The 12,134-nt window shown below is 37.1% G+C and overlaps 1 protein-coding gene across 1 annotated transcript; it reads right to left on the reverse strand.

Moving 5' to 3' along the window:
- Positions 1–1,125: 1,125 nt before the first annotated feature.
- On the reverse strand, positions 1,126–3,871 carry LOC147549078 (large ribosomal subunit protein eL30-like). Its single transcript, XM_086668827.1, has 6 exons — positions 3,738–3,871; positions 3,611–3,666; positions 3,394–3,499; positions 3,206–3,307; positions 1,482–1,550; positions 1,126–1,389 (listed from the first exon to the last, which is right to left on the reverse strand). The coding sequence occupies exons 2-6, from the start codon at positions 3,629–3,631 to the stop codon at positions 1,346–1,348; spliced, it is 342 nt and encodes a 113-aa protein (XP_086524953.1). The 5' UTR covers positions 3,632–3,666; positions 3,738–3,871; the 3' UTR covers positions 1,126–1,345.
- Between the last annotated feature and the right edge of the window lie 8,263 nt (positions 3,872–12,134).

Consider the following 12,134-nt stretch of genomic DNA (forward strand, 5'->3'; position numbering starts at 1 on the left):
GTTTTTTATTTTGAACCATATTCCCCATAAAATATGTTTCCCCGCAAAATTTTCAAAATCTTGCATATTCCTTTTAAAATTTCACACCCCCGGAAACTATGTAGCTTTCCCCAAAGCGCTGGCCAAAATAAAATACAATAACATAAAATTATTAATTTTTACACACACATAAGGATCAGAATTTGAAAATTTTGAACCATATGTAGTGATTGTGGTTTGGTATTGATCATGGTAGTATATATTAAGAATTATATTATGTTGGTAATGAGGTGGTGGTAGTGTTTAATGGTAGTGGATGTGTTGTGGCGGTTGTAACGGTGATTAGTGATGGTGGTGGAGTTGTAGTAGTGATGGTTGTGGTAAAATGGAGGGGTGTTGGTAGGGTTGTTGGTAAGTTGCAATGACGACGGTGACTTGGTGTTGGGAGAGGTCGTATAGTGTGGTGGAGTGGTTGATTGGTGGCGATGGCACTAAAACCAACGGGTTATCAGTGACAAAACATTACCGATGGACTAGTATTCTAGTGAAGTTGTAGAATAGTAGTTTTGGTGGTGGGGTTACGGCGAAAGAAGAGTGGTGGTAATGGAGTTACTCTGGAGGTCGAGGAGTTGTAGGGGATGTGGTGAATTGCCAGTGATGGTTGTGGAGTGCTGGTGATGGTTGTGGAGCGGCAGCGAAGGTGTACAGGGGTTGTAAAATGTTTATGGTGGTTGGAAAATAGTTGTGGTAATGGAGTTGCGACGAATGTGGTAGTTGCGAGAGAAGTGGTGAAATGTTGGTTTTTGGTGGTTGGAAAATAGTTGTGGTAATGGAGTTGCGACGAATGTGGTAGTTGCCAGAGAAGTGGTGAAATGTTGGTGATGGTGGTGGCAAGTGTGGCGGAGTGATTGTGGTGGCTGAGTTGTTGTGATGGAGATGGTGAAGTAGTTGTGATGGCGGTGAATGTTTACTAATGATGACAAAATATGAAGTTAACGGTCTTTTGACGTTACCGACTTTTTAAAAAGCAATTATAAACAAGCCACAATTTTTTGAACCAAACGCGTATTAAACCAAACTGGGCCTTCAAAATGTCGAGAGTTCAGTAAAAGGATAAAAAGGAACCAAGACCTGTAATAATTCAAATTTTTCAAGGATCTTTTGTATATCTAAGCTTTTGTAAGCTAGTACATTCAACAAATATGGAACCCAACAAAATGCAGACATGGGAAAAACTAGGTTGGAAATAAGAAAGCATCAATCCTATTCCAAAAATCCCAACCAGGATGTATTTGGGTTCTATAGACTAAACTGTCCAAGAGACCGAAAAATCAATCCTATTCGGGAAACAAAAGCACTTCAAAGCTTACTGGTCACCACCAGGTAGAGTCTTGATGATATCAGAGTCACCTGCAAATAAAGATCTAGGAAGTATCAGAATTTGCCCCAATCGGAGATTTCAATACCAATTGCAATTACAGAAGATAACAGAGTTGTCTTACCAGGATCAACAATGCTTAGGCATGAAACACGATAGTATCTACCACATGCTGTTCCCAAGTCAACATTGTCTGGAATCAAACAAATAATTACAAATGTTAATCCATTTCTGAATGATGAACAAGATACAACTAGATAGTCCTATTTCTCTATATAAATAGAAATTTAAGCTAATCACGGTGCCAAGTTTAATGCTTAGTATAATCTACTAGTTTGAAACTGAGAATCATCACGTTCCCAAGTTAATTAGCCTTTCACTGCCCATAACATGTTACTCGAAGGTAGCATCAATCTATGATTTCATTCGTATTAAGCGCAATAGATCTTATGATTTACTTAATCTGGATGTTGTAATTAAAATGTAAGGGATCGTGCAATTTTTTGGCAGAATCCCTAACTGAATCGCGAATCGTGGGATTTATTGTGAATCCCACGATCCAAATAACGAACAAAATTTGAAGGGTTTTTTAATCCAGATTCGAAATTCAAGCCCTGACTAAAGAAATAAGAGGGGATTTGAAGAAATCAGACAAAGAAATCAAGAAAATGAAGAGAAAAAATTACTTCACCTTCCTTCAATCAGTAAATACCATTAAACCAGATGTGTTTTTTTTTTTTCATATTTTTCATTCTTCTCTCTTCAAAAACCCTAACTTCGCATCTGATTTTAGATTTCTTGGTATTTTTACTCCATCTCATGGTTTTTGGTCTCTTTCTCTCTCTAGAACTACACAGTGATAATACGATACATACGACCTCTTTCTCTCTCTAGAATAACCCATTCTCCTTGCCTCTCTCAAGTCTGTTTTTTGGTCTCTTTACTCTTCTTTTTCTTTCTTGATATTAGATTAGATTAATGGTAGTATAATAATAACTTGATGATTATTATATTACTATACTTATAATAATAATAATAATAATAATAATAATAATAATAATAAGAAGGTATATATAAGTTACTGTTTTATGTTTATTATATTATATTAGTATTAGTATTCTTTATGTTATACTAATACAGTAAATAATAAGGATAATGAGCTAATGATTCTTATATTAGTATTTATTATATAAGTATTCTTTGTGTTAGTAAATATTTATGTTATTATAGTTATGATATATATATGTATTTATAAATCTTACGATTTTCGATTCACAGATACGATACGATTTTGTAAAATGAAAAACGATTTACGATACGATTTACGATTTGACAACATTGGTTTAGAGTAGATTATTGTTATAGTTTTACATAGTATTTGATTACAATGTTCAACAAATAACTTGCTAAATTTACAACTAAGAAAGCTTCGATAAAATTAGCGTAAAAGATTGAACATACAATATGGGCATAACGGGCATTTAGTCTATCATAAGGCATGGTTAAATTTAAGCTAGCATCAATCTCTATCCTTTTCTACTCTAGTTGATAGTTATTTTTCGACTTCAGCATAGTTAGGTACAATAATAATTTTGTAAAAGCTACAACAACACTAGAATGAATAAATATCAGAAGTGACAATGAAAGAAAGAACGAATGTAATGCTAAAGGATCACAAAATGTAGATGTTAAGTTTGTGGTCATCCAACTCAAAACCAATTGAGAATGAGTGAAGAGGACCTAGACATTATAATCTTGGTTGCTATATAGACGTTCTCCCATGTGGGACAATTCTCAAAACAAATTGGCTTTGAGTAGAATCAATGTTATACAGATCAGAACACTTACTTCCATTGAAATGGTGAACCCCAACCTTAGCAAGCATTGCATAATATTCAATCTCAGATTTCCTCAAGGGAGGGCAATTGTTTGAAATGATTATCAACTTCGCTGCAAATATAAACTAAAAATCAACAACACGAATCCTTCAAAAGCATAAATGCATAAGACCGAAAAACCTAGAACTAAGAGATTACTTTTGGAGCTTCTGAGAGTCCGAAGGACGGTTTTGTATCCCAAGGTGTATTTCCCACTCTTCATCACAAGAGCGAGTCTGTTGTTGATGCTCTCATGAGTCTTCTTCTGCAAAATCAACCAACAAAAGTACGGACGTTCGATGAAGACCCCAACCCTAAGATAAAGTGTAACCAGAAATGTAACTGAAATCTGAAATAACCAAGATCTAAAACCTACCGTTTTCTTCAAAGCCACCATTTTCCTCAACTTCTAGAGAGATAAAGAGGTACAACCTGTTGAAACTTAACCTTAGGAAGAGAAAATGGAAACAAGTTAAGAAGTTTGTCAAATCGAGACAACTTACAGTTTGATTAGGGCTTAGAAGATGAACGGTGGAAAGAGCGAAAAGAAGAAGATTTTAGGGTTTTATAGGTAAGGTCAACTATCAGTCCAGGTAGCAAAATGGTCACGCGTGCGAAGCACGTGCCACGAGAACCTGTTAGGGTTTCACAGAGAAGGTACGGAGTATTATGTATGCCGCGTTTGGTTTCTCATATTCCTTGTAGTCATTATGATGACAGAATACGGTTAAACGGGCTACGATGTGTTGCGGCGTGCCAACACGCAGCACGCGACTCGTCAATCGGTAATAGCCTATCTCGGATTTAGGTGTTCCATACACATTAATTTCGACCCAATAGACAGAGAGGTGCACTGATGATTTAAAAAATGGTCATCGCTTGACTACGGTTGATAAGTCAATAGACGACCAAAAACCCAATGGACAACTCGTATCAAGTTAACAGGGAAGTTGAATCCGAAATAAGTGTGTTACGCAAGCTCAGAATTAGGGGGTCGGTACGATTTTCTTAGGCGCCTAAGTCGTTCTCTGGCTCAAACACAACCCGGTCTGCCTGGGATTTAGGAGAAGATAAGGGATCCGCGTAAGTAGGGTCGATACATCAATCTCAAAATAATGGGGGGAGGGGTACAGAGTATGTCTAATGCCTTACCGACTCAATCTGAAAACCTATCAAAGATCCCAATCGGTGAGGATCTAAGTATTTATCAAACTTGGACTTCAAGAGTCCCGCAAGGAGGAAACTTCTCTTAAAGAATCTACAAGATCGGAAACACAATCGATCAAGTATCCTTCACTAATGGTTTTATCCTAAAATGCAAGTGCTATACTATAACAACATCTATGTTTCAAAGCCACCAAGCCTTGATTCCTAGTTTAGTACAGTTCGCCTCGATTTTGGCCTCCCATACATACACTTCAAGTATGAAATCACTAAAGAATGGCTCGTATGCGTGAGTGTGATCTTTAACATGGAGTCAACACATAAAAAAGGTGAGGACAATATTTTGGAACGAATGATCTCCTAAAAGGAATTAGACACTAAACAGAGTGGGGAAGCTCACTCGCCCTTCTCATACATTCTACCCTATAAGGATGTCTTCTAAAGGTTAGCGGATACAAAAGTGGACGATGATGGTGGATTTCCGAGAATGTCAACCTCTTCATGATTGAATCTCTCAAGCACTTCTACATTTGTTTCTTGCTTCGAATACTTATTCATGAAAACAAACACAACACATATATACAATCACATTACAAATGCAAAAAAAGGTAGCATGCTCAAACATACTCATAAACAACTTTATTTCTTTTTTTTTTCTTTTATGTCACTTTTTCCCTTTTCTTTTTTTTTCATTCCTTTTTTTTCTTTTTCATAACACACATATAATCACCCACAACAAAACAAAACACACACAACACTATATTCTTGCGATCAACCTTCCTTTTACGTACTTATTTTTGACATTCTTCATTCTTTCTTCTCATGTCTTCATTCTCGGGATATAAGATGATAGATGGTGATGGAGTATCCGTCTTCCTCTAGTTGGCATTCTTATCGGGTTTCATGGACACAAGGGCAAGGTTAATTCGCTATCCTAATGTCAATCATAATGGCTAAGAAAATTGAGCACACGATATCAATTGAGCTATTTTGTAAAGTTACGAGGTTGAGTATCTCTTCATTCTACTCAAAGTTAGCGCGGAAGAATACACTCGAAGGACAATTTAGGCTTTGAGCTCTCACATGGGTTAAGTCTCCACTAATGACTACTTTAGGTTTCTTAGAGATGTTTCTTCTTCACTAAGATGTCACTTATATGGTACAACACAAACATTAAAAGATTCAACTTTCATGTAAAGGTCATTAGCAATCACAAAAACTCATCAAACTCGACACATATGCATCAACATTCTTAAAACTATCACTACAATCACATGCAAATCCACTCAAAATGTTCAAAATTTTCAAATTTTGGCTAATTTGAACTCTTCTGTCTTTGAAACCCATGGTCATGCATTGGGCATGGCCATATCTCGCATCTCCAAACTTAAGAGTAACATTGTCCTCAATGTTCAAAGCATACCACACACCAAAGCATACCACACACTCAAAATGTTCAAAATTTTCAAATTTTGGCTAATTTGAACTCTTCTGTCTTTGAAACCCATGGTCATGCATTGGGCATGGCCATATCTCGCATCTCCAAACTTAAGACTAACATTGTCCTCAATGTTCAAAGCATACCACACACCAAATGATTAAGAGGCACATCAATTTAAAGAGAATGGTGGAGAGATATTACCATGACCGGGGAAGATAAGGGATGATACTACCACGACTCATGTATAAAGAGGTTCCAAGTTGATGTCAAGCTCACCGCTATCCCCAAACTTGGAACAAACCACTACAAAAATATAGCCAATAGGGACGGTTCAAAACAAGGTTCACTTTCATTACTCAATTGCTACTAGATTTATTTACAAAAACATCTCCATGATCTTTCTTTTTCTCTCTCTCTTTATCTCTCTCTCTCTCTACTAAGTTAAAACAACATAACAAACAACTCGTACCAACATCCAGATGCAAGTATAGAAAACTTAAACTATTCGTATCATTCTAACTTCGGATCTCAAATTTAGTTAACATAAAAGAACCCCTCCTCATCTCTTTGATAGTGTTGGGGAAGCTGTGGTAGTGTCCAAACATCAAACAAGTACAACGACTATGATAACTCGTAAAATTTTCTGAACAAGGTATGTCTCTTGGATGGATCTTTCAGTTTATTACTTTTTAGTTGTCCTTGCCCAGGATACTTGCCATTTCCAGTTATGTAAGCAACATTAAAGAAAAGTTTATATAGGTAAAAATAGAAGAAAAGTAGGAAAAACCATCTAGATATGTGAATAAAAGAAACAGCCCTAATAATGATAAGGTAGTGTTGGTTTTTTATAGATTCAAAATTGATGTCTTTAAATCTGAAATGACACGGTTTCGGATTTGTCTTTTTTCATTTTTAGGATTTTCGAGTTGTGGATTTGACTAAAAAATCAGACATGTAATAGTAAGTCCAAATTAAGAGATTGTTGTCTAAAGAACCTGAAAAAGACTATTGTGCTACACCAAGACAAACTTAGACTGAGATAAACAAAATATAGGATGATGACAAAAAACACTACACTTGTATTCCATGTAAACCATCCACTTGCACCAGACATAACACTAATCGATCCAGAAGTGCGGCGAGCTTTCTGAAGTGTAATATCATCTATATCATCTTCTAATTGCTCTAGACCAACCATTCCGTCTCTTGCATTCAACACCAGCAACACCAAATCATCTCCCCTTGTTTAGCCGAAAACTATATTATTAGCAGGAACTAAACTAAAAAAAAATGAGAGAGAGAGAGAGAGACCACCTTTGTTGAGGAGCTGTAATTGCTCATCACGACTATTGTAGTTTAGATCAACTCCTGAATCAGAAGGGGGCAAACTCTATCTGTTAATATTAGAAGTTGATAAATATACATGAGCTATAACTTATAATCGAACTTCAGTTACTTTTCATGTTTATCCTATAGATATCCACACAGTAGAAGATGAAGAGAAAAAACTGTAACTTAAAGCTATAACCTTGGTCAATAAGAAACTACTGTCTTTTTGTAGAGTAATAGATTTCCTGTCTTAGATATTCTCAATATGAATGAACACCACAGATACTTTACTAGTTAGACTATTACAAATACTTTACTAGTTACTAATAAGACGTAGAAAGAGCAATTTAAGGATATATTGACATGATCCTAAGCATATTTCGGGAGAAAATACGTAAGATATATACCTATAATTAAATGCCTAAATGTATTGATAATGACTTGTAACACAACGTCAACAAAGAATAATCTAATAGTTGGTTCTAAATGAGAAATCCGGAATCTATTTACCACATAGATAAAACAATGAAACAGAACCACCATAAACCGATAATACCATATTCTAATGTTCAATTCAAATACCCAAGAATTGAATATTAGGGTTTTATTTCATTCTTATGTTCTTACTGCATAGTAGTAAAATAACACAAAACAAGTTGATATCACCAAAGCATAAACTTTGGATTTCTCAATTTAATGAATAAGAAGATGAAGAAGAACACAAACCTGGATGCGAAGACTCGCACCAGAAACCCTCGAAGTTTTCTCGATCAACCATTCACAAAACCCTAGAAGAAATCCAAAAGAAACCCTAAGCCTGCCGCAAGAAAAAAGAATTTCACTAATCAGAAACCCTGGACCGATTAACCCTAACGAGAAGAAGATGAATCGTGCTGAAGAGGAGATGAGAAAATGGTGGAGAGAACAAAATCATGTGAAGAGGAAAAAGAAAGAAAAGGGGGAAAATAGAGAACGAAAAAATAGGGAGGGAACAAAATCGAGCGTCTTTTTTGGGTCGAAAATTTCCCCAATTTTTTTTTGTCTGAAGTGATGTAGGAAAACTGTTCCTATGACTTATTGGTCTCAATTGTTATTCTATCACGGACAAATAGCATAAAATTGTCCTATTACTGTTATATAAGGGACAGATGTAAGAACGTTTGTCCCTATTGGGCATTTTTTTGTAGTGAACCACGCCTTAGAAGTAAGACATATATGAAATGCTCCTAAAATATCAAGAAATATAATGAGAATGAAGCACATAAACGACATGACCGTATACAAATCTACCACTAAGGCGGGTATACACGATTGCATTGAGCTGCGTAATTAGCCTTTGATTATCTTGTTTTCACATAAGAACACGAGTTATGTCTTGTAGAGGGTTTCTAGAGATGCTACCCACAAACATCAAGGCCCATCTTAATCGGCCTAAGGATCATAAAGCAAAAGACGAAAGATTTAGGGGTCAACCCAAAGAATGCTATATACAAATTCTAATAGTCTCACAAAAATATCAAAGCAAAGAAGTGCACGTCAGTTGAAAAATGAAAAGAGGTCATCCCCAAACTTAGTGGATGCACGGTCCACTAAGTAAGCAAAAATGGTAGGAGCGACGACTATGAAGTCATCAAAAGGGTCGACATATAAGTGAAGTGTGAAGAGGCCAGTCGAAGGCAAAAAGTCATCCTCAAGCTTAGTGGATAGAACATCCACTAAGTCCCTAAACATGCTAGGGAAGGCTGTAATGTCCCAAAAGGAATCAACAACTGAGTCTGAGATCATGTGGAAGGTTGAACTAGACTCTAAGGGTAAGGCGATAGGCTCGGGGACAAGTCAAGGTCCGTGGTTTCCTTAGCTAAATGGTCCGACAAACTATCCATTATCTCTCTAACTACTATGTTATTGAGGTCCTTAAAGGCACCTGAATCCTCATAGTCAGTTATAACGCCTTCCATTCTAAGTAACTCATCCAAATAATCACAAGTGTTAAAAGTTGGAAAGTCCAACATCATGTGATCCCAAACTTGCTCATGGAGCTATCATCCTGAACATAAAAATCTAGTGTAGTTTGATCATGGTGAGATGACAATGGTCGAGGGAGCGAGTAATAACTGTCATCGGTTAGTTCATCCTCAAAGGGTCTATCCAAAGCTTCTTCGACATTTAACTTAAGACTAGGGTTAGGTATATTACCCTCACCATCATTCCTAGTCTCCTCTTGAGTTTGGGGTGGGAAAAACCCTTCCTCGTCGATGATAGGCTCCGACTCAATTCTATCAACAGTTTTAAGTATCCGTTTCGTGATCTTTGTTATATCTCGATTGAATCTAGTCTAGTACTCCAAAAATGCACCGAGACTATCTTCAGAAGTCTCCTCGTAATGAGGCGCGTGAGTATAACTAGATGAAGACTCTCGTGGAACACGGATCATGGGACAATATTCAGTCAAATGGTTTAAGCTCGCATAAATAGCATAAACCGGGTTAATGGTCTCCATGATCCTTTCTTCACTACCTTCATGCAGATACATAGACTCGACTCTTTGAGTGGAATCATCGAGTCGGGAATTGTCATCATTAAGTGAACTGTCCATATATGTTTGTCGATAGTCAAGAAGACTTCGACGTGGTCAATCAGTCGTAATAGAACTACGGTCATCATCAAATGACAAATTCATACATGAAGGTGTGGTCATCCCAAATGCTTGTCGATAGTCTCGAAGACTCCTACGGGGTTGGTTAACCTCATGCCCATAATCCCTAAGACCATAACCATCATTAGTTTGACCATCTCTGTACCTCTATGGGTATTCACCCAGGTCATCCGAGGTTAGTCAGGTTCAACTTGCCTATTCCTATCACTAGTCAGACGGTTCATGTATAAGTTTGAGTAGTCCTGAAGATTTCTAGGTGGTCGACTAGTGTTGAGAATACTTAAAATAAGGTCACCATCATCATATGACCAACAGTTATAGTAACTGGCCATGATCTCACAATATTCAAGGATGCTAACACACGATCACAAAATGAGAACTAAAACTAATAGAACTAAACAATCACACACAAGTAAAAAGGAAGAGATAAAATGCGGTACTATCAATGTTCCTCTCGTTTCGTTCGTGTTTCTTCTTTGCTTCTTGATTCCTACCTTTTCCTTCGCCCTTATGTCTATTTTGGCTCTTTTCTTCTAATGGTACCTAAAAGAAAATGAAACTAAGAAAATACAGATAAAATAAAAACGCCTAAGAAGCAAATAACACTAAACTAATGAACAAAAACAAGCAAACGATATTCAGACTAATAAACCTATCCCTGGCAACACCGCCAAAAACTTGATGCACCCGAAAAATGCGAAACAAGTGGAGGTATCAAGTAGTAACCCGACAAAGTCGGGGTCGATCTAAGGATAGGAGGGTGACTCAGATATCAAATGGTGTAATACCGGTCTAGGTGGCACTAGCTAACTTAGACTAAGACGGAAAGGTACAAAGATAAATAGGGTTTTTTTTATATCGTATAGGCAACAAAAGAAGATAACAAGTAAAACTATACTAAATTATCAAAGTAAGATGGCGAGAGAGATTCAAGAGAAGAGTTGAAGGAACAAGAGTCGGGAAACAAACAGGCGAGAAAGGTGTCGAAGTCCGGAAATTCGTAATGATAAACCTACGACTATGTGTGTTCCGATCTAATGTGTCGAAATATGATTGAAGTTCGACTCCTAAAATTGATGTCTCTAAACACTACGTATATCCGGAGATCATACTTAGTAAAACAAACGTCATAGCCGATTAAACCCGAGTCATCGAGGGTGTTGTCTAGTCGCCTAATGATGGGCCTAAAAGGTTACCCTAAAAGGTCTCCACCCGCAAGTATACGGGCGTCAAGTAATAACCTGGTAAGACCGGGATCGATCCACGAAGATAGGAAGGTAATACGAATATCGAGAAAGTCTAACCCACCGGTTTAAGTGTCAGTCACTAACTCAGACTAAAAACGAAAAGATAATAATTGGGGTTTTGATTGGTTTATAATAAATATAAATAAATAAATAAAACGATCTAATCTAAAAGTGAGAGATTCGGGAAGAGTCGAGCAAGAATCGAGTGAGAGGGATACTTCGATCCACAAATTCGATAGTGACTAGTACTAATGATCTATAAGCATGAAAAGTTAGTTAACTTCACCCATTTACTTGGATTGGTCAACGAACTCGTGATTTAACTCAGATTCCAGTCCATGAACGGTCTAAAAACCCGAAAGATTTTATCATTAAAAGCAATAAAACTATTTTGTCACATCAAAACATGTTTCACGAGTATCCGACCACAAAAGCTAGCTAGACATGGCGATACAAATAATAAAAGTAAGAAGATAAAGTAAGACAAAATTAAGATTGAAATTCCCCTTTTTCGATGATGGCGCGAGGCTAGGATAGTTGGAAAATATGAATATGTATGTGCTGCCAATCTCCCCCTAGCAATATCCTGATTTCCCCTTAACAGAGCAGATTAGGTGTCCCCTCAGTGAAAACTAGGGTTCCCCTTAGTAACAGTACCTTCTTCTTCCTCCAAACTAAAAATCCACCATGAAAGCTCACCAAAGCTTTCTCTTTCTAAGAGTTCTAACTCAAAAACTCAATCAAACACAAGGAGCATCAAAGCAATGGAATGGACAGTAAAAACCCTAAACTTTCCGGCCAAAATAATGGTCGGAATCACCACAAAACTGTCTGATCAGATCTGCTTTTTCTGGCCAAAGTCCGGCTTAGTTTGCTGGTCTCAAGCTGTTTCTACTCGAGCTCCTTTAATCCCGAGCTTTCAAAATCCCGAGCTGCAGAAGGAGACCCGAGCTACTTCAATGGAGGTTTCAAGCAAAACCGAGTTGCTGTCCGAGCTGCTTCTACTCGAGCTCCTTCAAATACCCGAACTGTTCTTGTCCCTGTGCTGATGAAGAAACCGAGC

The sequence above is a fragment of the Eschscholzia californica genome, unplaced genomic scaffold (genome assembly GCF_041429995.1).
Source record: "Eschscholzia californica isolate CP2 unplaced genomic scaffold, dmEscCali1.0.p SCAF_3, whole genome shotgun sequence".
Classification (NCBI taxonomy): domain Eukaryota; kingdom Viridiplantae; phylum Streptophyta; class Magnoliopsida; order Ranunculales; family Papaveraceae; genus Eschscholzia; species Eschscholzia californica.

Coding starts and splice junctions, on each gene's coding strand:
- LOC147549078 (XM_086668827.1), bottom strand. CDS start 3,631: ATGGTGGCTTTGAAGAAAACG. Junction 3,308..3,393: donor GACTCTCAGAAGCTCCAAAA/GTAATCTCTTAG, acceptor TTATATTTGCAG/CGAAGTTGATAATCATTTCA. Junction 1,551..3,205: donor GGTTCACCATTTCAATGGAA/GTAAGTGTTCTG, acceptor GTTTGATTCCAG/ACAATGTTGACTTGGGAACA.